This window comes from Semicossyphus pulcher, unplaced genomic scaffold (assembly GCF_022749685.1).
Source record: "Semicossyphus pulcher isolate SPU_LCO1_2020_fin unplaced genomic scaffold, fSemPul1.0.p SCAF_21, whole genome shotgun sequence".
Taxonomy (NCBI): domain Eukaryota; kingdom Metazoa; phylum Chordata; class Actinopteri; order Labriformes; family Labridae; genus Semicossyphus; species Semicossyphus pulcher.
In genome coordinates, this window is record NW_027211695.1 from 16,515,635 (window position 1) to 16,540,183 (window position 24,549).

General features: G+C 44.6%; 1 protein-coding gene across 2 annotated transcripts; it reads right to left on the reverse strand.

Moving 5' to 3' along the window:
• Positions 1–3,733: 3,733 nt before the first annotated feature.
• Positions 3,734–23,741, reverse strand: znf219 (zinc finger protein 219). 2 transcript variants are annotated; one of them, XM_069672420.1, is made up of 5 exons: positions 23,564–23,741; positions 13,865–13,949; positions 11,256–13,599; positions 10,985–11,077; positions 3,734–9,151 (listed from the first exon to the last, which is right to left on the reverse strand). In XM_069672420.1, exons 3-5 carry the CDS (start codon positions 13,594–13,596, stop codon positions 7,947–7,949), a joined length of 3,639 nt encoding a protein of 1,212 aa, XP_069528521.1. In that variant the 5' UTR covers positions 13,597–13,599; positions 13,865–13,949; positions 23,564–23,741; the 3' UTR covers positions 3,734–7,946. The 2 variants fall into 2 exon arrangements, with proteins under 2 accessions (XP_069528521.1, XP_069528520.1); XM_069672419.1 differs by having other exon boundaries at positions 10,931–11,077.
• Between the last annotated feature and the right edge of the window lie 808 nt (positions 23,742–24,549).

A 24,549-nucleotide genomic window follows, 5' to 3' on the forward strand; every position in this document is an offset into this window, starting at 1 on the left:
GGTAATGGATGAGTAAAGAGCTTTTAATGATCACATTTTGTGATTTAAAGGACATTATAACACGAGAAGGACATTATTATATTGGAAACTACCGCAGTACAGTCAAATTTGGAGGTGAAATTCCAAATTGTTTCAGATATAACAGTAAAAGCAAGGTAAAGGCAATGAGCATCATGGCTCTTGTTTTGGCTCGCGCCACAGTCCATTTTCAGCAGCCTCCGAAATGCAGTTCTTTCTTTTTCTCTTGTTTTCGGAGAACTGCCGAGCATTTGTTCCTCCATCCATCACTCTGTGTTTACACTCCCAATCTCCCATGTGCAGCAGTGGCATCATCTGCTACGTATCACAAGACTCTGACACTTCCCATCTGCCCAGGGCCGAGCAGCGCCGAGCGTAGAAACGCAGCACATGTGAGCGGAGCGTCCCAGTGGAGCGATGCTCTACTTCTCTGACAGAGAAGTGAAAATAATCACTCCGCCGGGACCACCGTTATCTTTATTGATGTGGGATTGATCGATCGAGCAGCCATTACAGCTCCTTTAGTATAAGAGTTACATAACATACCTACTGTATGTTTTATCTGCCAATGTAAAGACAGCTCATACATGATTACCACACTGACTTAACACAAGTTGATCTCATACATTATTCCCCTCTTGTCCATTGTAAAGCTGATTCAGGGTCAACTCGCAGGTTAAACCTACGGGATTATGACCCAGGAGTAATAAAGCTCAGACAGAGGGCTTAAGCAGACACTGATCTACATTAGTCCTGCAGGTCAGATTAGATTCAGATTTGAACTTTAACATATTTTCACTTTAACATCTTCAACGTGGTAACTCTGCGCTCAAATGTTGGGAAGCAAAATATAATAAAGAACAAAAAATAACGCCTAACAAAATGAAATTATAACATCATCACGGTAGGTTAGCTGTCCTTATATATTGCTACTTTACTCATACATGACCACGCTCCCCATGACTTCCTCCATTAGCGCTGACGCCTGCAGCATCAAGCCCCATATCCATTAAAAATATGCTACTTTATTATGCAAGGACGAAAAATATGCACATGCAGCCAGTTTCAGAGGGATCCATGCAGTTCTTCTGCAGGCTATAAAGTACTTTCTATACTGCATGATTAATGTAGAGTAACCTTTCTGCATACTGCAGGGAAACAGGCATCAAAACATGCAGTGTGGTTTATTTTCTCCATTATGCAAGAGGACCAAATGACGAATCGTTTATGTCATCCAGATGTAAAATGTGAAAAAATAAAAAATCCTGTTTGGTGGACCCTCTAAAACGCCCACAAGGCCGCCCGGAGGTCCCCGAACCCTACTTTGGGGAAACCCTCATGCTCCACTCCACCAGATGTTCACAGTGCCCGCTGGCGATGTGAGCTGGTGTCACTGCTGCTGCCGCTCGCCTCTCATTGCGGTGCTTCTGTCAGACTTGGGAGCAAAGCCAACAAGAGTGGAGAGAGCACTGCGCTAAAACATTTTGTTCTGGGTTTTTACTGCACCTCGGTTGCGGTTTTTTGGGGGGTGCAGTGAAATAACGGTGGGTTAAACTGCCTGCGCATGCTTGGTGAAGAGATATGTCACGGCTGATTCCATACAGGTGCATGATGTTGACACTAGGGGTTAATTTAATGGAGATAAAATGAACACCCAGTGAACAGGTGCAATAAAAGCTCAAAACATTGCGCTTGTTAGCTGCGCCGATTGTTTAAAAACATATCTGCTTTGAACACGCGCGCACTTACCTCGCTCATCTTGAAAAACGTGCGCCGAGGGAGTTCTGCAGCAGAAGTGAGTGTACTTCACAGTCTTCTCCTCGTGCCCCCGTCTGTCAGAATCGCAGCCAAGACGTAGAAGAAGAAGAAGAGTGTTGCTTGCTGCAGTGTGCAGTGTGTGTTGGACGAGATTGAAGGAGATAAAACAGTGTTGTTGCCGGTGTCGATGCTCCGGAAGCGAGTCGAGCGGCGGGCTGACAAAGTGAAGTGATGCTCGGTTCTCCTCCGGTAGAGATGATGGAAGGAAGCTTTAGTGCCTGTAACGGTGCGGTTTATGGGCAACAGGATCTCTCTCTCTCTCTCTCTCTCGCTCTCGCTCTCTCTCTCTCTCGCTCGCTCTCTCTCCCTCTCTCTGTCTCGCCCACTCAGTCTCAACCAGTCACCAGGGAGCAGACTATTGCCCTAGTACAGAGATGTAGGCTAATAGGAACATAATAAGAAAGCTAACCCTGGAGCGTTTAACTCTGCCTGTCACGGACTGCTGTTAATTGATGTTTTATATTTATTTATATGTCTCTTTTTAAAATGGCCTGACCAGAACAGCTTAATCTATTCAGTCCACAAGCTAGCATAAACATTATTTTCAAAATAAAAGGTGAGGGGTCTACTTCCTACTTCCTCTGAGGTTTATTTTGTAGCCTTTTTAACCCTCGTGCAACAGGGCTGATGTTTCTCCATTAGAGCACAGCGACACAATTTCCTCGCACCGGTTTAGTTAAGCTAGGTAGGATTAGTGCACGACTTCCTGTCAATACTTTCAAAATAAATCTCATTATTCGAGCAAAAACGCAAAACTTAAGACACATTTGAAGATTAAATATGTATTACACGATATAAACGTTGGATTTTTTTTCCATTTGCACTGTCAACTGAATATCATTGTTTAATCTCAAGAACCGTAGTATTGTGAGTTGTCCTCTGAAGGAAAAAAAGCATTCATTTCCGGTTTTGTGCAGGCTTTTCTCCTGTCTTTCCTCAGGTTGGACTGTATTTCATGACGTTGCCCACAGAAATCAAACATTATTCTTAACCTACATAATTAATATTCTTCTTGTTAAGATGTGTAATTATATTATATCCGTTTCCTTAATTATAGTTATGATACAGGGTAGGAGTTGGTTATTTCCACCCTGTCATGGTGTCTCCACTGGAGGGCGCCTTTGCGTCATATATCATCACATGTCGGCAACCCAAATTGCTCCTTGCTGTGGATCCCAGGGCTGCTGTAAACCCTCTCCAGGTACACATAATAAGGAAATAATTAATTAGTTGATGTCTGAGGCGACTCGCACAGCTGCAGTGGTCTTTGTCGGCATTTCTGCTGCAGCTGGGAAGGAAACAGCTGAGGTGCATGGATGGACGACCAAACAGGCCCTCACGGCATAAACACGGGGTCAAGGGGTCCCTAAAGCAGACCTTCTGTCTGTAAGCAACCAAAAGTGCCCTGTGCCTCTGTGATGGCTTGTTGTTTTATTAGAGTTATGTTCAGTCTTTTAGACGGGCTAGAGACAATGCAGGGGAATGCTTTAAACTACGTTGTACCAATGTAAGAGGAATACTGACAAAATGGTGATTACAAAGCTTAAATTATTTCTATTTTGTGCAGCCAAAGCAAACATCTATATCTATAGGTACAAACTTTCCTTAAGGATCCCAGCCGCGATGTGTGTGCAGGCCTCCTTTCTCAGTACTTTCTACTTCCTGCACTTCTTCTCAAAGCCACAAGAGGGCCCCCCTTTTCTTAAACTCGTTTAGCTCTCTGGGAAACAAAAACTGCAGCAACTTGTTTCCAAGTATCCTCCTCTTCTCTTGACATAAATATTTAGGCTTCATGACAGCAGGGAGTCTTGGAGTGCTTACTATCTCTTATGAAAGCATTAAAAACATGAAGAGAAGAAGAATTTATGTTCATGTGGTGCAGAGAGAGACAGAGAGCCAGTTCATTCGTTTGTGTTTATTTATTTCTAATGCGTTTTATTTTTATTTTTTTTATCTGTCCACAAAGTCATATTAGTCACTACTATGTTAGATCAGTTTTCCCTCACTGCAATGGCAGTAAACTACACAAGAGCCCAAACCCAGCGTGGCCCCCTCGCCTCGCAGAGATTTGTCATTTCAAAATAAAACAACACCTTCAAAAACGATCTTACGATGTGATTTACAGTCAGGAGATAAGGTGCAATTTTCACGTTTGTTTGAAAAATCACATAGGAGCTGCGTCGTATTCAGTTGTGCAAATGTAAAGTGAAATTTGTTTGGTTTTTGTAGAGACTTAACAAAGAGTCAGACAAACTCAAGGAGACTTTATGTTGTTTTTTTGTGAACTTTTAAGGTAGTTTTGCTCAATAAATGGATGTCAATGTGTGTATAAGTCAGAGCTACTGTCAAAAATGGGGAAAAATTCAAACGTAGACTTCCTTCTTTAAAGAGGGGGTATCATGCTGTTTCACATTTTAAGACATATAATGTTACAATGTTGGATGTCCAGACTAAACGTGGGGTAAGTTTCAGATCTCTTGGTAAAAGTATGTTGGAGTCTGCAGGCTGCTGTGAACGGCAGGTTTTTTTCCACACGCTGCACTTTGTGACGTCACAAAGTGCAGGCCAATCGGGAGAAAGTGGTCCAATGTAAAATGGCAGAGGCTTCATGGCGGCGGAGCTTTGTTACGGCGGCGTATAAAAAGGGCTACAGAGTGAAATATGAAGCTTGAAATTAGCATAATACCCCAACTTTAAGTTGGCGTCTCTTCAAATACATTTATATTTAACAGAAGAATTAAACAGGCTAAGTGTCCATCTATTTCACCAGTTTTCATTGACACTTCTACGGATCCCGTAGAAATACATGAGCTAAAAATGACTGTCCGCTGCTTATCGACTCATAAAAGGGGCCCATGTGTTTGTCGGACTCTTTGTAAGTAGGCAAATAGTCGTACTATATTTCCAAAAGAGTATAGATATTGGCTGAAGTGCTGCTTTAATCCCTCAAGAGGATTTTCTTTCTGTGCAAGAAATTTGGGAGTGCAGTTTGAGTCAAAGGCTGCCTTTTTACATTCAAATCCCTCGAGAGGAACTCTACAAAGATAATAGATTTATTTTGAAAATCTGTCATAGACGAGGAAATTTCTGTCATTAGACATCTGGATTGATTGGCAGGTTGTTTTATTCCCATCTGCCGGTGGGAGGAGTAGAAGGGACCATCGCTCAGGTTTGTGCTCTCTTTAAAAAACACAACATCTCTAGTGCTATCTGTACAACATTCAACAACACATGTCTCTTGTTTTTTTGTTTGTTTTTTTTAACGATAATGCCAAAAACAATAATAATTATCATTATAAGAAGAGCATTTTTCCATCTCAACGGCATTGAACAAACACCACACGAACTGAAATAATAATCTAATAAAGGCCTCGATACCAGATAGTACACGTCACCTTCAAGTGGTGCTAGAGATAGACGGTTTACGGACGAGAGGGGGGCGTGGAGGAAGAGCAAGCATGAGGGAGAGAAAAGGAAGAAAGAGAGAAAAGAGGTGAATTATTACGTTTTCTCAAGTTGATAATGTTTAGTGTCACATCGGACATGTTTTGGCACCTTAAGAGATTAAATATAATATTCATTAGACTTGGGCTTTGGTTTACCAAGGGTTAGTATTAAGACCAAAAGTAGCCTAACCCTACATATATATTAATTTAAACTTGTCTAAAGGTTAGGTAGTCTATTCCTTCAAGAGTCTAGCCATGCTAGATTGTAATAAGGCCTAGTGACCTTGTTTAAGGCCGGGCGGGCCTGAATAGTAGGAGAGAAATCTGGTTTGAACAGCGTCCCCAAGGAGAGAGGGGTCAGGAGGTAAAGACACGAGAAAAAGATTAGGAAAATGGGCTGAGGTGATGAAGGAAAAGAGGAAGAGAGAGGAGGAAAGAAGAAGGTCAGAGACAGAGAGGAAGAAAGAGAGTGTGTAGATATAGGCTAAGTGCTTTTGGTGAGTTTTACAAAATACACCAGGAAGTGCTTGAAACAGAAGGCACGATGGCGTTGACAGTAGTTGTTAAGGAGACACCACTAAGGGACTTTCACTACAAAACTCATAAGGTGCTCTAAAAAAGAACTTAGACACATTAATGCACATTAAGGTGTGGTTGCAATCATAGAATACCCCATCAAAAAGTAGTCCAAGTAGATAAATAGTGGTTTTAAACCAGTGTAAGGGGATATTACCGTCTCACATTCTTAATATACCTTCAAAACACGACATGTAAGACTTTGATTGTTTTCAATTCCTTGCACTTGATGTGTTGGTGTTTCTTTTAACGCGAACTTTCTTTTACAACCGGTTCAACGGTTGGATATTTGATCAACTAATTGACCAGTCGATGGAGTAAATCTATTGAAACCACAGCTTCACACATTTAAAACGACAACAGAAAGTGACAACTTCCATTGAAAAACGTTTGGTCTATCGATAAAGTCAAAATAAAAACAACTACTTTGGGAACTCAAACCTTGCACAGTGCTCTGTATAGACATTCCAACTAGTCTTAGCTCACAAACATTATAATCAATATTACCTATATTGATAACCTTTTTCTGTAAGCATCTTGAAATGAAAATAAACAAAAGTCTGCTTTTTTTTTCTTGTCTTTACAAAAGCTACACATATTCTACTGGGATGTCTATGCATTTGTTAGTGTTTTAATAAGTACTCCTACCATTGTCTTTTCTTATAAAAAAGAAGAAGAGAGGGATTCTACTCGTCTAAAAGACACCATAACCCAAGAGTACAGTTTGTTTCTCAGATTTAGTCCTGTTTGGCAGGGATACTGCTTTCTTTTTTCGTTCTCTACCTGTATCCTCTCTCCTGTGGAGAAAAGAGAACTTGCTCCTTGCTTGACACAGTTACTAAGTCTCTGTCTCTTTAAAAATGTGTGTCACTTGATTGTGTTCAGGGGCTCGAGTCGTGTCCCTACAGCCGGACTCCCACTCTGTGTTTTGTTCTTTTCCATGCATCTAAGCTGCCTTGGCAACCCAACCCGCTTTCAGCACTTTTGTAAACACTGAATATTGAACTGTGACCCCTTCTTATCGCTCAGCTTTTAACCCCTTTCGTCGCATTATACATTATTTATATCAACTGCTTTTTTCTTCTCAAGTCGAACCACAAATGGCTACCGCCTGTTTCAAGGACATCACGCTGCAAAGTAGCTTTTCTTTTAAAACTTAACTATTCACAACACCCTAGAACCACTTTTAACAAATATACTGTACTTAAATTGTTTTAAACTGTATATTCAGATAAAATAAATGACCTATTAGAGCCTCGGTGCAAAGGATTACCAGAGACTCTCTTAACAACATACATGAACAGGCACTAACTGAAAAAGAAAAAAATGTTACAAACTCTTCTTTCTGTTTTTCTTTAGGACAATCGTCTAGAAACACTTTTCAGACAAACAAGGCAGTGATATATAGTTGAGGAGAAGCACGCGGCCTGCAACAGTTACCTCATGCCTTAAATTAACACCAAATAGCTTAGCCGAGGATCACAGCTTGAAACTGTTCCAGACTAAACTTCCCCCCATATCTAAGTCGGCTGTGGAGGAAGTTGAAGTTTGAGGTTTCAAACTGCTCAGTGGTAAGTCAGGAGAGCTCTTTTACAGCTGGCTTCAACTTGGTCAGTATAGTAGTCTTGGATATACAGTCCATTATTAGTGTGGAATAAATGCGCATGGAATGATGCAGGATCTGCTCAAGAGCTTATTTATCTTCTTCTGACGAGATCATCCTCGAAATCATCCATTTTAACGACAAGTTTGGGGGTGAAAAATGGAAAAAGTGGCCCCCAAAATCCTGAAAAGATGCATCTATGCTCTTTTGTACACAGTTCACTTTGAAATTGACCATTGTCAGAACTGAAGTAGATGAGTAATGTCGGAGGAAACACAACAGATTTTTCTCACTGTCCTTTTAAAAATCTCAGAAGTCAAGAATCCGCTGTCCAGAAATGAAAGTAAAAAGGTGCAAGTATTAATTTGACTGTAAACCCCTTTTCTCTCTGCAAAACTACCTGCTCCCGCTTCAATTCTGTGTCATATGTAGTTGAGAACATCCAAACCATTTCTCCAATTTAAATGGTGTCTTCCGAGATCATTTTAATCGGTTAAGACTCTTTCCTCCTCTCCCACCATGTGGTTAGAGCTTAGGGCTGGTGAAAGAGCAAGGGACATCCTCAGATCCTTGTCCTGCGAATCCTCCAAACTGCTGTCCTCCAAAGTGTCTTCAAATTCTTCTTCTTGTTCCTCCTCATTGCCCTCCATCTTTTCCATAAGCGCCAGACCATCCCCTACATTGTTGACCAGACCATCTCTTGCATTGTTGGAGTCTGAGTGGTCGAGGATGTCGTCCAGATGTCCCGCTCTATCTTCAGAGAGCCCGTTCAGGCTCTTGGACTGAGTTGAGGACCATTCTCCCAGTGGTGCCTTGGATTCTACTTCACTCACATGCCTCCATACTGTCAGAGAGTCAAGGTCAGAGTGCTCCATCCGTGGCTTGGTGGCCTTTGGGACTCCCTCTTCATCCAAGATAGTAGAAGGGGCTCTTTTGCGCCTGGATTTACTGGTGTGGTTGACCTGGAGATGCATGGCCATCAGCTCTGCAGAGGATGTACGGAAAGGGCAGAACAAACACTGGCTCAGTTTGACCCCAGTTGAACTATCCCCTTCGCCATCCCCACCGGCAGCACCTCCGCCTCCCACTACACTCACGTCTCCATCCTCCTCCATCCCTCCAAGGCCTGGTGAGGTGCGCCGGGACAGATCCAGGGGTTCAAACCCAGCCCCTTGAGTTGATGGTGCAGGTCCTTCCTTGTCACTCAATGGCTGAACCATCCGGCTGGTAGTGAGGGGCTTTCGACGGGACACTTTAGGGGTCTTTGGTGCAGGAGACTCCCTGATCCAGCCCCCTTCCATTCCACCTTGATAAAGGGCCCCCATCACCCCAGAGAGATACCTATACTGGGTTTCCAAGTCGACATCCCTTAGAGCCGCCAGGGCTTTCCGATGCTCCCGTTGGTCTGGAAGCCCCAGGAGCCAGGACTGCTGGCTTGGCCGCGAGGTGGGGGAATCGGTTGGGCCCCGGTTGACTGGGCAGTGGTTGAGCTGGGATCTGCGCTGCTTTGCCAGCCCAGAGGTTCCGGAGGTCAGACTGTTGATTGTGGATGTGAGACCAGAGGACGAGGAATTGGAGGAGGCTGCCAAGGCATTGCGTTGCTCCCTGTGGTGGCGCTGGAGGTGGTACTTCAGCGAGCCTGACTGGGTACCCGCATAGTCACAGTGGGGACATTTGTAGGGTCTTTCCCCTAAAGAAAATGAGATTAACAAAATAAGGAGGGGGAAATGGTATTGGATTTTAAACTAGTAGAACCTAACGGTGCAAAACGACATATTTATAAACAACAGATTTTGCATATTTTAGCACATTAACTACAAATCAATCCGTGCTTTGCTAACCATTCGTTTCTAAACCTTGAAACCATATTGGGAAAACCTGTTTGTGATGGATTACACATTGAAGGCAAGTGTTAATAACCTTCTTATTTTTATGTTTACCAATTGAACATCGGATAGAAGACATTGGCTGTGTGGAATCACAAAAATACAAATCTGGAAAACTACACTTTTTTATTAAGAAACTCCCACATTAACCGATACAGTCTTTTTAACAGTGGTGAGTGGGAGATGAAGTTACACATTTCAAAGGGAGATGGCAGTATTTCATCACCGGTTAAAACTACACTGCTGAGAAAGATAAAGAGGAGGGGGCATCATGCTGGAGGCATATCAAAAGCAGGAAATGTATTACATATTGAAACCGTAAATAATCTTATTCACGACCACAAAAAAAATCTGAACACAATACAAGAACAGCTCTATTGATGGAGACAGAGGTACATGCAAAAGTATGAACAATTTGATTTTGTTGCTGAAGCAAAAGAAAATTATAAAAGTCTAAAAGTGCGATAATCTCAAGAGGACAGCAGTGTTATCATAATTTGCTGCCTTCTCATAAATTACTGACCATGTGGTAATCACTTGATGGTAAAGAGAAGCAATAGTGCATGAGAGAAAGGGCTGCATTCTATCATGAATAATATAACTGTGATTTGATAGGTCCTGTCAGCTGTGGATGAGTATTCATAATGGCAAATAGATTTAATTCAATGTGTTTTGGGCTTCCTGAAAAGACTTGGATGTGGTCCAGTTACCAGTTGCTGGGGATTGGTGGCATCTCAAAAATGGAAAAGGGGTCTTAATTTGTCATCAAATACATCAAGCGAAGGCAAATAATAAGAAATGCTAATGACTCATGCCAATAGAGTATTATGAATATGGATCATATGGAGTGAGATTGAGTGCTGTGAGAGTACCAAATTTTCATTCCCAAAAATTAATTTTGTGTTGTTTCTTTAAGTCTTGCTGGAGATGGACTGTTAAAGTGGTTCATGGTAAGAGTGATGTAGAATGTGAGGTACATTCAAGGAAAACAAATAACGGGCTGGCTTGCTTCAAAGACAAAGTCAGAGATCGTGAACCTTGGAGTGAGTTTAAGAGCATTCATGTTGTTGAGAGTTATGGAGAAATCTGTGAGCATATAATTCATGATGTTTACATAAGAATAATTAAAATCCAACTAAAAAGCCTATGCCAAACCATTTTCATATTGCATAATTTAGAGCTGGGCAAATTAAGTTAGAGAAAAAAGGTTATTATTTAATAACTGGCAAAAAAATAGAAATGTTTTTATGTCTTTCTTAGAGATGAGGTTACAGGCTATTAAGAGAGTGAGATTTTTTCTGAGGTTTTAGCAGTTTAAATCCCTGGAGTGGCTAGATTTTCCTCAAAAAACTACTGTTAATATACCCTCCAGCAAGGCATTTAACCAGAAGTTGCTCTAGTGGAGCTGCTCAGTTGCCTGCAGTGCACGGCTATGATTAGCACCAGCCAACTCTCTGGGGTGAATGTGTAAAAAGGAAAAAAAGTAGTGCTTCTAAAGCGAGGATGCTCAATGAAACCTTTCCAGGGATTTATAAAGGTTAAAAAAAGTAAAAGTGTTTTGTTAAACTCACAGCAGTTCTCACCTGTGTGAACTCTCAGGTGCACTTTAAGATGGTGTGAAGAGCGGAAGGCTTTACCACAGTAGGGGCAGTCTTTAATCCCTCTACCACGCACTCGCTCCCTGGTGGGAACTGAAGGTATGGAGGAGACTGATGTCAAGCCATTTTCTCCTGCAAAAGAAAGAAGGGGGAAAAATGTAAAGATAACAGCTGGTGTAAAGGGCCCCCTGAGAGCTTCTGTTTTGCCACAGAAGAGCAGTAGGAAAATAATACATTCTTGTGATAATAACTCCATTGTAAGTGAGCGAACACACAACCCTAAACACGCAAAAAGTGAATGTGATTGTACCTTTGAAGGTTGAGATGACAGAGTGAAACCCTGTAACTGCTCCTGCTTGTTGTGATCCACCACTGTGCAGTTTTGATTCCTGTCTCCCTTCTCCCGTTTGTTGGGATCCACCACTGTGTAGCTGGGAATCGTGTCGTACTTCACAACCAGCTCCTCTTCCAAGCCCTGCTCCTCTACGACTACTGCTCCCCTCCTCTTCACCACCACCTCCTTTTTGGGGCCTCTGAGTGTGAACACGAGCATGGACCACCACCTGCTGCAGGCTGCGGAATAGCTTTCCACAATCTGGACATTCCCATGGCCCTCCTGCCCCTCCGGACTCTTCTCTTGGATCCAGGCCTCCAAGGTATGCTCTGACTTGGTCAGCCTCTGTGATCACTGAGCTACGACCTTGGCCTCGGCCTTGCTGTTGGCCTCGCTGATGGGGCCGCTGCTGCTGCTGCTGCTGCTGCTGCTGCTGCTGCTGAGCTACTGCCAAACTGCGAGCCACCAACTGCCACCAAGTTGCCTGTTCCCCTCCTTCTGAAACTGATGCTGTAGCTTCATTAGAACCCCCTCCTCTAGATGTTCCCACTCCTCCTGATCCACCAAGACTGCCACCAGCACCATTTCCCATCTCTGCCACCTGAGCCACTGCTTGAAGTCTCTCCATGCAGCTGGCCCCACTGCCATCACTGGGCAACCCCAGGTAGCCCAGGATAGCTGACTTGCTTGACCCCATCCCAATTCTTGCACCAGTTTCCCTCTCTGATCGTCCTTGTCCACCCCTGCCACCTCCTCGCTGTGCCAGAAGAAGGCTTGAGTAGAGGGCGTTGAGAGACTGATTACTAGCGGAGCCCTTTGCCTGGTGCTCTGTACTGCCTGGTCCTCCGAGGGTTCCCAGCCCGGCCTTCAAGCCAAGTTTGTTGAGATGTACTTTCATGTGGTTTTTGAGGAACCAAGGCTCCTTGAAGCCACGGCCACATACCTGGCACTTATGGTCCAAAGAGTCCTTGTGCTTACGCATGTGTCCCTTCAGGAACCAAGACTGGGTAAACCGCTGTCCACAAGTTTCACAGCGAAATGCTGGCAGTGGGGGCGACGCCGCCACTGTAGCAGCTGATGTCAACTGTGGGGTACTGGGGGTTGGGGCTGGGGTATTGGTCGGGGTGGGCACAGGAGTGTCAGGGGTCGCAATGACTGGCCTAGAATTGAAGGCAGTTGTCAAAGCAGGTATATCAGGGGAAGGGTGGAACTCCTGCAAGTGAGATGCCAGGCTCTCCTCTTGGCTGGCAGAGAAAGGACAAAGAGTGCATTTATACGGGTTGTGGAGAATGCGCACGTGGCGCGCCAACTCTGAGGCTGTGCGGAATTTTCCTTTGCAGGCATGGCAGCGAAACGTAGGCGCTATAGGAGTAGACGCACCCTCCAAAATTGTAGAGGAATAGGGAGAGGTCACAGAAACGGGGTCCTCTGTAAGTGGAGGGGTTAATGGTGTGCTTTCATCCAGTAAAAAGTTTGGGTTCTGGGCTGACTGTAGGCCATCATCGAGACCTTTGACCTCACCATCCAGATCCTCTTCTTCTGTGAGATGCTGGATTAGAGTCCCTGGCAGTAAACGCTGGTTTGGGTGACTTCTGTGATTCTTGATTAAGTCTTTGTGGTTCTGTTGGATTTTGAGGTGCTGCTTTATAGGTGCTGAGGGGAGTCCAGTCCGATATAGGGCTGAAGCTCGGCGGTCTCTGTCCAGACTGTGAGCTCGGGCGTGAAGAGACAAAATGCTTTGGAATCGGAATCTCTTCCCGCAAACATGACAGGGAAACTTTAGCGCAGGTCCTGACAAGGCCCCTGCAACTCCAGGTGTTGCCCTGGTAACAGTATCTTTCTGGAACAGCTGGAGGTCTAACTCATCATTGCAGTTTCCACTCTGCCCTGATGAGAGGGCCAGCTCCAGGGCTCCAAACCCAAGGACTGGCGCTGATGGCGTGGCAGGAGGAGAGGAGTCCAAACAAGGGCTGCTTCCAGCTTCTTGTCCTCCTCCTCCTGGGAACAGAGCAACTGCCGGGGTTGGGGAAGGAGGAACTCCATCCAGCCCTTCCTCTTCATCCTCTTCATCAACTTCATGGTGATTGTTATTCTCCTCGTGGAGCTGGAAAGGAGATAGGGGGAAATAAGGTGTGGTGTCGAGGCTTTGAGGGGAAGGTTCTGGACTTTGAATGGGCAGGACAACAGGGCTGTCAGGCAGAGAGAGCAGGGTGTGAGGAGAGGAGGCCTGGGGGCTGTGGTCCAGGGATGGCAGTGTTGGTGGGGACTGGGGCTGCTCACAAGAAAGAGACAACACACACTCTGGCGGAGAATCCATCCTCTATCAGCACAAAACACAGAGAGAAGGAGAGAGGCAGATAGTGAGAGGATTTGATGACTTTAGAGGAGTTACAACTTTAAAAACCTAGAGGAAAGGTTACATTTGCATGTTGTGCATAATTATCTTCAACTGTAACACGACCTTGACCAGCTCTAGAAAAATAGCCAAAAAATAAACATAATCAAAAGGTGTTGTTGCCGAACAGGTTCCTATGTCTGTCTATGAGTAAGCACACGGTATACTTGTGAGAAGCATAGAGGATTACCAGCAGTGCGTGTGATGTTATGCCATTCTTTAGTGTCTTGGCTGATTTTGGACACACTTCTGTGGCAGCCTCCTCCTTTAATTTTCTGGGGACAAAAATAAAACAAATTAAACCCCGACACGAGCACGATGACAAATGAGAAACATCGCTTTCATTTAAATGATTTCTTATCAAACAATCTAATAATGTTGCACTTCAAATTAAGTTGTTGCCAGTTAAAAAAGGTCACTTTAGCACATAATTGATGCTATTATTTAAATATTTCATGAGATATATCGGTGTTATTTCATACTTAAATCCCTTTGAAATATTGAGGTTGCAGGTAGCAGACTTTTGTCAAACAGACCCTATAAATGTATCCATTATAAACGCTAATATCAGAGAATCAAATGCAAACTCATTACAGCCCAGCGTTGAATGTCTTTTAACGCATGTTCATGTTAAGTACAAAGTAAATCTTTATTTGATCTTCATTTCCTCTCCAGTCTGCGTGGGTGTATGCCTGCGCTTCAATGTGTAACAGGTGTGCACCTGTTCTTCCTCCTGCATGTGTTCACAAAGCACTCCAGCATACTGTTAGCGACATATGGGATGATTAGTCAGAGTGTGAATGTGCATAGCTGTGTATCTGTCTGCGTGTGTATCCGTGTGCGTTTAGGAGTTAAGGCCACCACCACAGGAGACGGACTGTCCCAAACAGGATGGGCGCGCGATGTTTTGACTTCCCCACACACCCTTCCTGTACACTCATACAGTAGCAGCTTTTTGCTTAAATTTGGACTGTACACACACACTCACACACACACACACACACATACGGACAGTATGCATGCACTTATGCGGAGCAATATTTGTTAAATCTACTGCCTGGGTGTGGTGGCTTTGACCCGTACACTTGCTTAGTCATGGTTACTCGTTTAAGTACAAATGTAAGCTTATTCTAATGTTGTGTTGACTGCACTGCAACCGTCACCCCAGATAACAGAGTCAGCTAAAATGTAAAGTGTGATATACAGCATATTGAACACACACAAGCATTTTGGCAGGCACGCTCACACACCCAAATATTTTGAGTGCACAGCAGTTTGCGCGAGTTCGAGTGGATTTATGCACATCGGCTGTTTTTGTCCATCATTTGGTGGAGTTGAGAAGCAGCAGAGGCGCCCACAACAAAACAAAAGGTCATCAATCATTGTGGCAAAACAATGGAACATCTGTGTTCGCAGGTGTGACGCCCATATTTGTGTTCACGCGGCGGCATGATCACATATGTGTTTATATGATCTCTCGGATTTGTGTGCGTGCGTGTGCGTGTCGCGGAGCCCGGATGACAAAGAGATTCTCATGTAGCCAGTTGACATTTTAGCTCGGCTATGACTCACAGGGATATCACACCATATCAATCACATAAACACACACAACCACAGACACACACTCTCACACACTGAGTCCTTTCTTAATCCACCATTATTGTTCTTTCTCTCCCCGTCTTCCTTTCCCTTCTCTTTCTTTCTCTCCCTGATTCACACTCCTCCCATCCCCCTCTCATTCTCTCGCTCCCTCCCTCCGTCTATTATTCACTAATTTTCTTTCATTCTCTCCCTCTCTCTTTCTTTCTCTCCTGCAGTGTTGCCAGTTGGCAGTGTGCCAGGGAATGCTGATATCAGCTGGTAGATTGGGCCCTGCCAACATGGCGAAGAGCAAAAAATGAGAAAGGAGGCAGACAGAGAGAAAGAAAGAGAGAGACGGAGGGAAACACACAGTGCAGTTAGAAACTGGGCAGCATTAAAAAAAAAAACATTGTCAGAAGCCATGTGAATGAAAATGATTTAATGTGATTGCCAGCGTGGTGTTGAGGAGAAAAGGGGGGGAATAGGTAAAGAGACAGACATGCTGGAACAGAGACAAGGAGAGAAATCAGAGTGGTGGAGTGGCAGGCTGGGGCATAACATGAAGAGAGAACAACAGATTTAAAATCATTTGAAAAGTCCACACAAAGACGTACACATGGAGGCAGAAGCAGAGAGGGAGCAGAACGAGGACTGGGTGTAAAATGTATCTGCAGCAGTGTTAAGTCTGATGGAATTATCATATGAATATCACCATCACAATGCATTGTTCTACCGTGACGGTGGCTGTCGCCAACCACCGGCCCTGTCATGCCAATAAAGACAATTTGGATAGATGGAGAGAGGGAGATAAGGTGCAGCAAAGGATGCAGGGAAAAGGGGGGGTTGGGGCGACTGAGGGACACAAATCAGATTGGAATCAGGTGGAGCAGAAGCACATAAAAACCCAGGTGTAAATGAAGCACGGAAAGCGGTAACGAACCAGCCTCCTGCAGCAAACCACCTCGGACTTGGTCCTGGATACATTTGTCCAAATTACCTACGAATACATCCATTCCAGATCCGCAGATTGAAGTGCTTTTGAATGAAACCGCACTCAGAAATCGCACATAAATAGGCTGCGCGGCTACACAACAAGGTGTTAACTGTCACTTTTAAAGGATGTGAATACTGTGCGGAGAAGTGATGCATGGCAGCCGGTTTTGCAAGGCAGGGAGAAACCTGATTTTAAAAGTACATCAAGGAAATGCATTTTTAATGTCAGGTGCAAATGTGAGCCGCCTAAATCACACAGGCAGTCTTTGACGAGAGGCGAAGAGAAACTGCATTTCCCCCCCTCGCTCTTTCAGGGAGTTCTTCCCGCCTGCTTTTTCTCCCCCTCTGAAATTTTGCAATGAACGTGCAGCAGTTTTACAACATTGCAATTCGTACGGTAATGACAGCTTAAAAGCATATCGCTGTTGTGTTAAGCGTTGCCGTGATGTTGTCATTACGGTAATTGCAGCGTAACTTTGCAGGCTCTGAAATAACAAATTCAAAGAGCTGAATTACCTTTTTATGACGGGAGGTCAACGTGCCAATTTTCTTTTTCTAGCCCCTCCCTCGAAAGATAAGCATTGTTGAAAGACTGACAACTACTCCTGCAAGAGTGTCACAAGGTGTGTGTAGAGGGAGGGGGGTGTAAGGGGGGGGGTTGCTGAGTCATACATCACATCCCTTATAAATAGTTGCCAAGGGACTCGGAGCACAATATGTTCAGACAAGTTTATTTTTGGGTTTTTTTTGATGTCATTGTGTAAATATCCACTGAGTGGTACGCTTTTATTGTGAAGGCAGTTAGTGCAGGTTCAGACATGCCGGCACTCAACACATCATAATTGTAAATGTGAGGGTGTGAACACCTTTAGCTTTGTGTCTCTAACAGAGTGTGTGTGTGGGCAGGAAGTACGATATATGCTCAGCTTTATATCAATGATAGGAGTGTCGGCGTGTGTTGGGGGCTGTGCGTTCTCAATGTGGTGGCCTTTTTAGCCAAATGTTACCTACTTGAACTCGCACAATTAGGTCTGTGAACTCCTAATAAACAGATTCTGCAGATGGTTTTTGGTGTCAGAGTCAATCTGGTTTCCGTTCGCAGTTTTTAGCGGTATCATCCACAAGTGTTTCTGGCTGCAGCAGATGTTTGCAGGAGAACAGTCCACGTGGGAAGTAAGAGGGGCCGTAACGCAATCCTGGATCGCACGGCTGTAATCTCTTAGCTTTTAATTAACCTCTACAAACAGACAACTGGTGTAAGTTCAGCGAACAATCTTGTGGACGTCGTCTCTCCAACTCAATTCTCGCTTATCGATTGTGAACACAAGCGCACCGAAAAGGAAGTCCTGGTCTGAAATGATATCTGTCTACATCGGAAGCTCTGAAAAATACCCAGTTGACGCAGGTTTTTCCGACCTGGGAAGACCCGCCAAGAAATGCAGATTGTCTCTTTTCCCATTGCAAGTGGAGTATACTCCTTTCGGCGTCTTGGTCACCGGAAACCTGTTGCCTTATTTCTTCTTCCCCTCGGATCAGAAGGACCCGGGTCTGAATGCCGATTGTAGCCTTTCCCACTAAGCAAAAATGCCGGGTGTTTGTTGGCAGGCGCTCCTCGAGGTTTATTTGGTCGTCAAACGACAGAATATTGGTTCCAATATTCATGAACTTTTAAGCAGTCCTTCTTTGGAGAAAGAAACCATTTTACCCATCAATTTTTGCAGCATTATTATGTGTTTTTTTTTCTTTCCAAGCTTTTGAAGACACAGGAAATGTGGGGAGTAGAGAGCGGGGGCTGACATGCACCAAATGATCGGCAGCCTGGGAGTCAAACCTGCGATCAGTGCGTCAAGGCCTCGGTACACGGAGCATCTGCTCTACCAACTGAGCTCAACCACGACCCCAGCAGTTTCTTTTGTAACCCCCTGTCCGACCTGAACCCAGGTTTGGAAACCCCAGCAACAGAAGGTGTACATTAACTACCTTTCGTGTTGCTTTTGTCTCCTCTACGTGCGTGTGTTTGCTGCACATCTCCTCCTCCACGACCAGTAAAATAAGCCTCTCCAAGGTCTCAGACCAGGGCCTCAGGGTACGGTTATCTGGCGGCTGTGTGTCTCTTTGTGTCGACTCCTACAAGTGTATCTTTCTTCCCACTATATTGCTTGAACTCTCATGTGATGAAGCCTCTGCGAGGTGAGTTGTCCTTTGGGGATGATTGTATGTGAGACTGACCGCAAAGAATGTGTATGAAAGCGAGGATGTGCGACTGAGGGAGGAGGAGAGGGGGAGTCGGCTCTCTGTGCGGTACAGTATAATTTGGCCCTGTGGTTTTTATCGCGTGGTCACGTGGCGAACTTCCCCACAGACGGTATTCATTTCCTTTACTTCACCTTTCCCTGAACCCCCCTGCTTCACTCCCCGCGTTCGTACCAACTTTGTCTGGCTGGAGCTCTCCCCTCCCCTCATCTTCAGCTCCGGCAGAGATAAGGAGGAAAGTCTCCCACTGTGCCTCCAAACGCGGACTGTTGAGATGTGACCGGCGCTACAGAAAATGCTAACTTTTGTCAGTCGATTTGGTCGGTTACATCCCGAAAGAAAGGCTCGAGTCTGCCACGAGAATGAGACGACAGGCACTCCTGGTGCTGGTGGAGGGAGATGTCCTTCAAATGGCAACAGAATGAAATGCGGTTGACCTTTTTGAGACATATTTTGTGAGCTGGATGTAGAAAAAGTTGTGTGAAAATGATACATTCAGCTTTAGACTCTCAATATTTCTTCTTTGGCTGGATCTGTGGAGGCCACCAGCAAGATTTATAGAAAAGGCGAAAGATAAAACATCTATCCTCCGCTTTCTTCTGCTTCTACTTCTCAGTCTGACTTCGCCACTTCATTCCTCCTCCTCTTCCTCTCCCTCCACTCTCCATCTCCTCTCAAGCTGTTCCTCCTGCTCTTTCTGAATGAATTCCTCCTTCAGCGGAGGAAACACGAGCCGACACTTTCCCCGCAGTTGCAGCGAGCGCCGATGTGGGAGATCTGAGCGAGTGAGTCTGAAACATCACAGCATCTCAGCAGAGGAACGGCGCTCTCGCTCCGAGTCATGCAGGCCGCGCTGTGTCTAAACCAATGAGCGGAGGCGCCGGCTGACTCGTCTGATTCAGGATTACAAGAGTGAGGCCTTAAAAGAGGAATTGTTTTGGAGCACGCGAATGTCATAGAGAAATCACTGGATGTGTTTATCTATGAAGAAGATCACCTGAAGGGGTGACAGAGCCTGCGTGACGTTTTTAGTCTCTAATCAAACATCCGAACGTGTGCTAAAAACCGTCAATCAGACACTGAACTTTCAGATCGGCCCAAAAATTTCGTTTGTCTCAGGTGTCCTTGAGGAAGACGCCAGCTCCCCACGAGCCCCGGGGATGCTGACCCGACACCGTGACCTCCTTGTGGAATATGTGTATCGCTTATATCAGACATGTGAGCACCTATAGAAAAAAATAGAAAACTGTTAACACGGGTCGGTTCTTTATTCTCCCCGGGGAAATTTGCAGAGCATGTGCTCTCTTTCTTAGCAACACCTTTTGTAATGCACTCCCAGTTACACTTTTAAACATGCATCTATGCATGAGGTGACAATACTTAAATTGACGCTTAATTTTGCACCTTGCAGAAGGGCACCTTGATGCAGCGCCAACTAGGAAAGTGACTTTCTTTCTGCTTTTAATTAAAGGTGAGAGTTCGTGGTGTCGTAGATGTCTGATATCATAGAGGCGGTGGGGGCAATGATTGTTTAAATGATAGGGACCATTTCAAATAGATTTTAGGTTTAACTGACGTAAAAAGAGAGGGTAAGAACGTATGCAAAGCTGGTGGTCTTGTCTGATTGGTAATTTTAAAAGTTACGATTTTTTTTGCATCCATTCACCCACAAACTCCAACTTAGAGGAAGTTGGAGTATCTTAAACTGCTTTCCCATTGGTCAAAAAACACACTTTTTTGCGTAGTGGGAAAGATTACATTTAGCATTCAGACCCGGGTCAGATGACTCGGCAGTGGACCCGGGTAATTATCGCCTCGGCTCCGATCGGCATTGATGGGAACACAAACCTGTGTCGACACGCTAATCTCCGCACCCTTTCCGGCGCGATGCTATGCTCCGGCGGTAACTTCTGCGACTCATCTCAGCTACAAATTCCGCCCGTCTCCGTCCGAGCAGCGCTCGAACATCGTTCCAAATTTGTCGGCGCCGAGTTTGACGCACAGACTGAATGAGTAATAGATACACTTACACTTTACTAACCCCGTCTCAGGCGCGGTTGTGACGTCAGATGGTGACGCAGCAGAAAAGAGACCAGCAGGAGTATACTTCACTGGCAATGGGAAAAGAGACAATCAGCATCTATAAGCGGATCCTCCCGGGTCAGAAAAACCTGCGTCAAGGCGCTAATTATGGTGGGGAAGGTGTATTATAAAAGGTGTAGGCTACATCACATCAGGTCCTGTCCTCTGGTCTTAGTTTGACCTTAGCCCCCCGAAATTCTGACTTGAGTTTAGCCAGTGGAACACGCACAGGGGGAAGCAGTGTGAGCCGTGTACCTGTTGTAAAAATCAGTTTCAAACTGGTCTGCCAACTCAACACAAGTGGCACAAGTGGCGTACTATTTAAGTAAGACCCTAATGCTCTAAATACACACTAATCCCGAGCAGCCCGCAGAACTCTCAACAGTCTCAAAATGTCACAATGCAGTAGATTCTGCCTAACTGAGGGCAAGCAGGTGCCTCTCCCGCAGCGCACTAATGACCCAATTATATCAATCAGAAGCCTTGATTGGTGCTACACTCCTCTCCCTTTTACTCTCTCTCCCTCTGTCTCTTTCTCCCTCGCATACAATCTCTTCCCCCAAGAGCCACCTGGATGGGGTGTATGTGCCCCCTCAAGTACAGTACAGTGTGTACAAAGATAGGGAGGAGGCGGAGGTGATGGTGGCAGAGGAGGAGGAGGAGGAGGAGGACACTACTTGAGCACAACAAGCAGAGACGTCTGAATGAAGCAAAACCATTAGACCCTTTTTAACATGGGGACAGAGTAGTAGGCATTAGTACAGCAGGTTGTTGAGTATTGGCAACGCAGAAAGCATCATCTTGTATCGAAAGAGGACAACCTGTGGGGGCGGAGGGGGATACTTTTCCAGCAAGGAAGGGATTTTTTTCTTCTATAATATTATGTGGGGCTTCTTGTTTTATAAGTTTTCTTGTAAGAGTGAGATTTAGAGTGAGAAAAAGTCACTTGGAGGGGACAAATTCAAAGAAAAACATACATTTTAACAAGAATTTTTACATTTTTAATCATCCTCTTTCAATTCACAGAGAATGTGTTTGTGCTTTATGTGTCTTTGATGGAGAGAATATGTGTAAAAATCAGCCCCAAATAAAAAGATGAAGTAAACAGAGTTTAAGGACCCTCCACAACATCCCTGTTTATAGGACAAGCCAGCAATGTCAACCTACTTCCACTGTGCACACGCTCTCAAAAGTGTGACATTTCAGCTGGATTTAAAAATAGGGCATTTCAGGATCCCTAAACATATTCCACTGGATATAGAAAAGGCGACAGGAGTGTCTTCGGTCAACCCAGATGACACGTCTGCGCCTTATCTCATGAGGAATTTCCTCCTCGCCCCTGTGATGTGCGTCAATAACGTGCAACCATTTTCAGTCGCTCTTTCCCCTCTTCTCTCTCGCGGCCATCTCAATTAGAGGCACATTAATGAAATAAATAACCATCAACAAACAATGCACTAATAAACACCCCCACTAAAATGAGATTAACCCTGCTCGCAGATGGTGTCCGCGCGCTATCCCCCCCAAAAAATGCGGTTTAAAATCATAAACAGTGGGACGTAGTTTTTTGGAAGTCGGGGGTGGCGTGTGTGTGTCATGTCAGCCTATCTATCGCTCTCTCCCCTGCTCCATTTTGTTCTTAAATTTTCTATACAAAAGATTAAGGGAGGGGAAAAAGACGAGTGAGCGAGCAAGGGAGAGGACGGGAGGAGAAAAAAAAGTGCCATCATGGATTTCATCTTGAATCCGCTGCCAATCTCCCAAACCGACATCAGTCCCAAAAAGCGACATCTTGTCCAAAAACGCATATTTTTAACGCAGGGGGGGAAAACCGGTAACTTCTCTTTGCCGAATACAATTTGGCAACACGCGTTTTGCACACACACGGCTACAACGTTGCATGCCACACTTGCTATGCTACTTTCTGAGCTGGAGGTGATGTTAGGACAGCTAAACGGGTTGTAGTAAACATTGTAGTAAAAGGTGGGGAAAGTATAACGTTTTTAAAAACGCTATTACAGCCTGTGGATGCGTTTGTGCGCACATCCCAGATGAAAGTGACGGTGCTTATCTCGAAAACAATGCACTACACAATGCCTAATGTGAGTCCAACAAAAGAATTAGTCAAGCTAATCGCGTCTCCCCACAAATTACGCTTTGTAAATCAACTTGCTAACATGCAAAAATCCACTTTTACGCCCGGACAATATGTCTGCGGCTTATCGAAATCCTCCGTTACGCACCGAGAACTTGTGCCTCTTTTTGTAAAAGCTACTTTTCTGTCGGTCAAACGTCGGTTAAAAAGAGAGATAAAAAAAGAGGAGGTCATAACGCTGCCTTGTTTCAAAACTGCCTTCCTCGCGCGGATATAAATAACTGCTAGCTTAACAGAACTTGGTTAAAGTTACGCGAATTTATAAAATACATCTTTAAGCACTCCGAGTGACTTTTCGTGCACTTGCAACCATTTTAAAGTCGCGTTTCATTTCCAGTTGACTCGCCGAATCGACTTGTTTCAAATGTTACACCGAGTGTTCTCTGAATTGTGTGAGAAAACAGCGCATTTCTCCCGTTTTTTTGTCATGTCACGGGCTATCAGAGGGCTCGTGGGGCTACATGAATGTCGGCCACGCGCGCACATACACCGGCTTACATACATGACACACACGTAAAGTGGTCCGGAGCGCGCGGTTACATACATACATATACGTACATGCTTCATGCTAGCTCACGCGCGCACACACATCCAAAACTGGCTGAGAAATAAAACACAACAACAACTATATTCTCCATTATCCCCGCGTGAGAAAAAAAGGCAACAACAGTCGCAATAAATTCAACAATTTTGGAAATGTTTCATCTCCGGTGTTTCATGCCACCATGCATAAAAGTGTCCATGTAAACAGAGTGGTGGATAAAATTAAAGTAGATAAATGGAGATATAGGATATATGTTGAAAGTAAAGACTCAGTGTACTTACGGGAGAGGCGGCGAGGAGATTAATGACACGACACGTCATGATTACGTTTCACTTGAATTAAATACATTACGAGTTGGGAAAAAAATGGAAATCAGGGTTGTATACAAGCATACGCCGTTTCCCCCTCCCTCCTCCCTCCGTTTGGTCACCCTCTTCTCTCCCTCTCTCACTCACTCTCTCCTCCTCCTTGTCCTCCTCCATCTCCCTTTTCTTCTCCTTCTCCCTTTTCTCTCCTTTCTTCTTGCATTTTTTCCCGTTTATTGTACAGGAGTGGGTGAATAGAGGAGAAGTGGGAGGGAGAGTGATGTAGGTTGGAAATGTTAATTATAATCTCAGCACGGGCACCATTTTACAACGCTGTCATCTCCTCACATTTGTATCCTAAATATGGCATCTGGGGTGGCGGGTAGCTGACAGTTAGAAGAGACATTTTTTTCACTCTTTTTTTTTTGGTAGAAGAAGAAGAAGAGGGAAAAAAAAGTTTCACACTGATTGAAGTGTGTTTAAAGTGATGACAGGGACAAGAGGCAGCCAAAATGTTGTGGTGAGCCACCCCGGAAGCACATGGCCACTTCCAGGATGGGGAGAAACAAAGTGCACATATTTGGATGTAGGGTTCCTAACATAAGGCCCGGGGACCACCAGGAGTGCCTCAGGAGGTTTCCAGGGGGTCCCCAGCAAAAAATAGAAGCAGTGGGAACCGCACAGTAGAAGTGCACAGGCCAAAAAAAGTGCAGCAAAGTTTATTAAAAAGAAAGGTACACATTTCAAAGAAGAGTTTCGACATTGTTCATATTGTCCTGGTTTTATATAATCTTCATATTTTGCAGAAGATTCCCAAAAGTTCTGTTGTCATTTCCGACCACCTGACGTACCGAAGTTTGTCATTCACTCTCCTTTTAGCTCTTTAGACCAACAAAGAATGAAAAATGAATCGTATTTAGCGATTACTTTATAACAAGCTCCGCAGCTTGGAGCTGTACAGG

Excerpts from the sequence above, each read along its gene's own strand:
- znf219 (XM_069672419.1), bottom strand. The coding sequence starts at position 13,596 with ATGGATTCTCCGCCAGAGTGTGTGTTGTCTCTTTCTTGTGAGCAGCCC. Across the intron at positions 11,078-11,255 it reads TGTCATCTCAACCTTCAAAG|GAGAAAATGGCTTGACATCA; the intron begins GTACAATCACAT and ends TTTCTTTTGCAG. Across the intron at positions 9,152-10,930 it reads GCACCTGAGAGTTCACACAG|GGGAAAGACCCTACAAATGT; the intron begins GTGAGAACTGCT and ends CATTTTCTTTAG.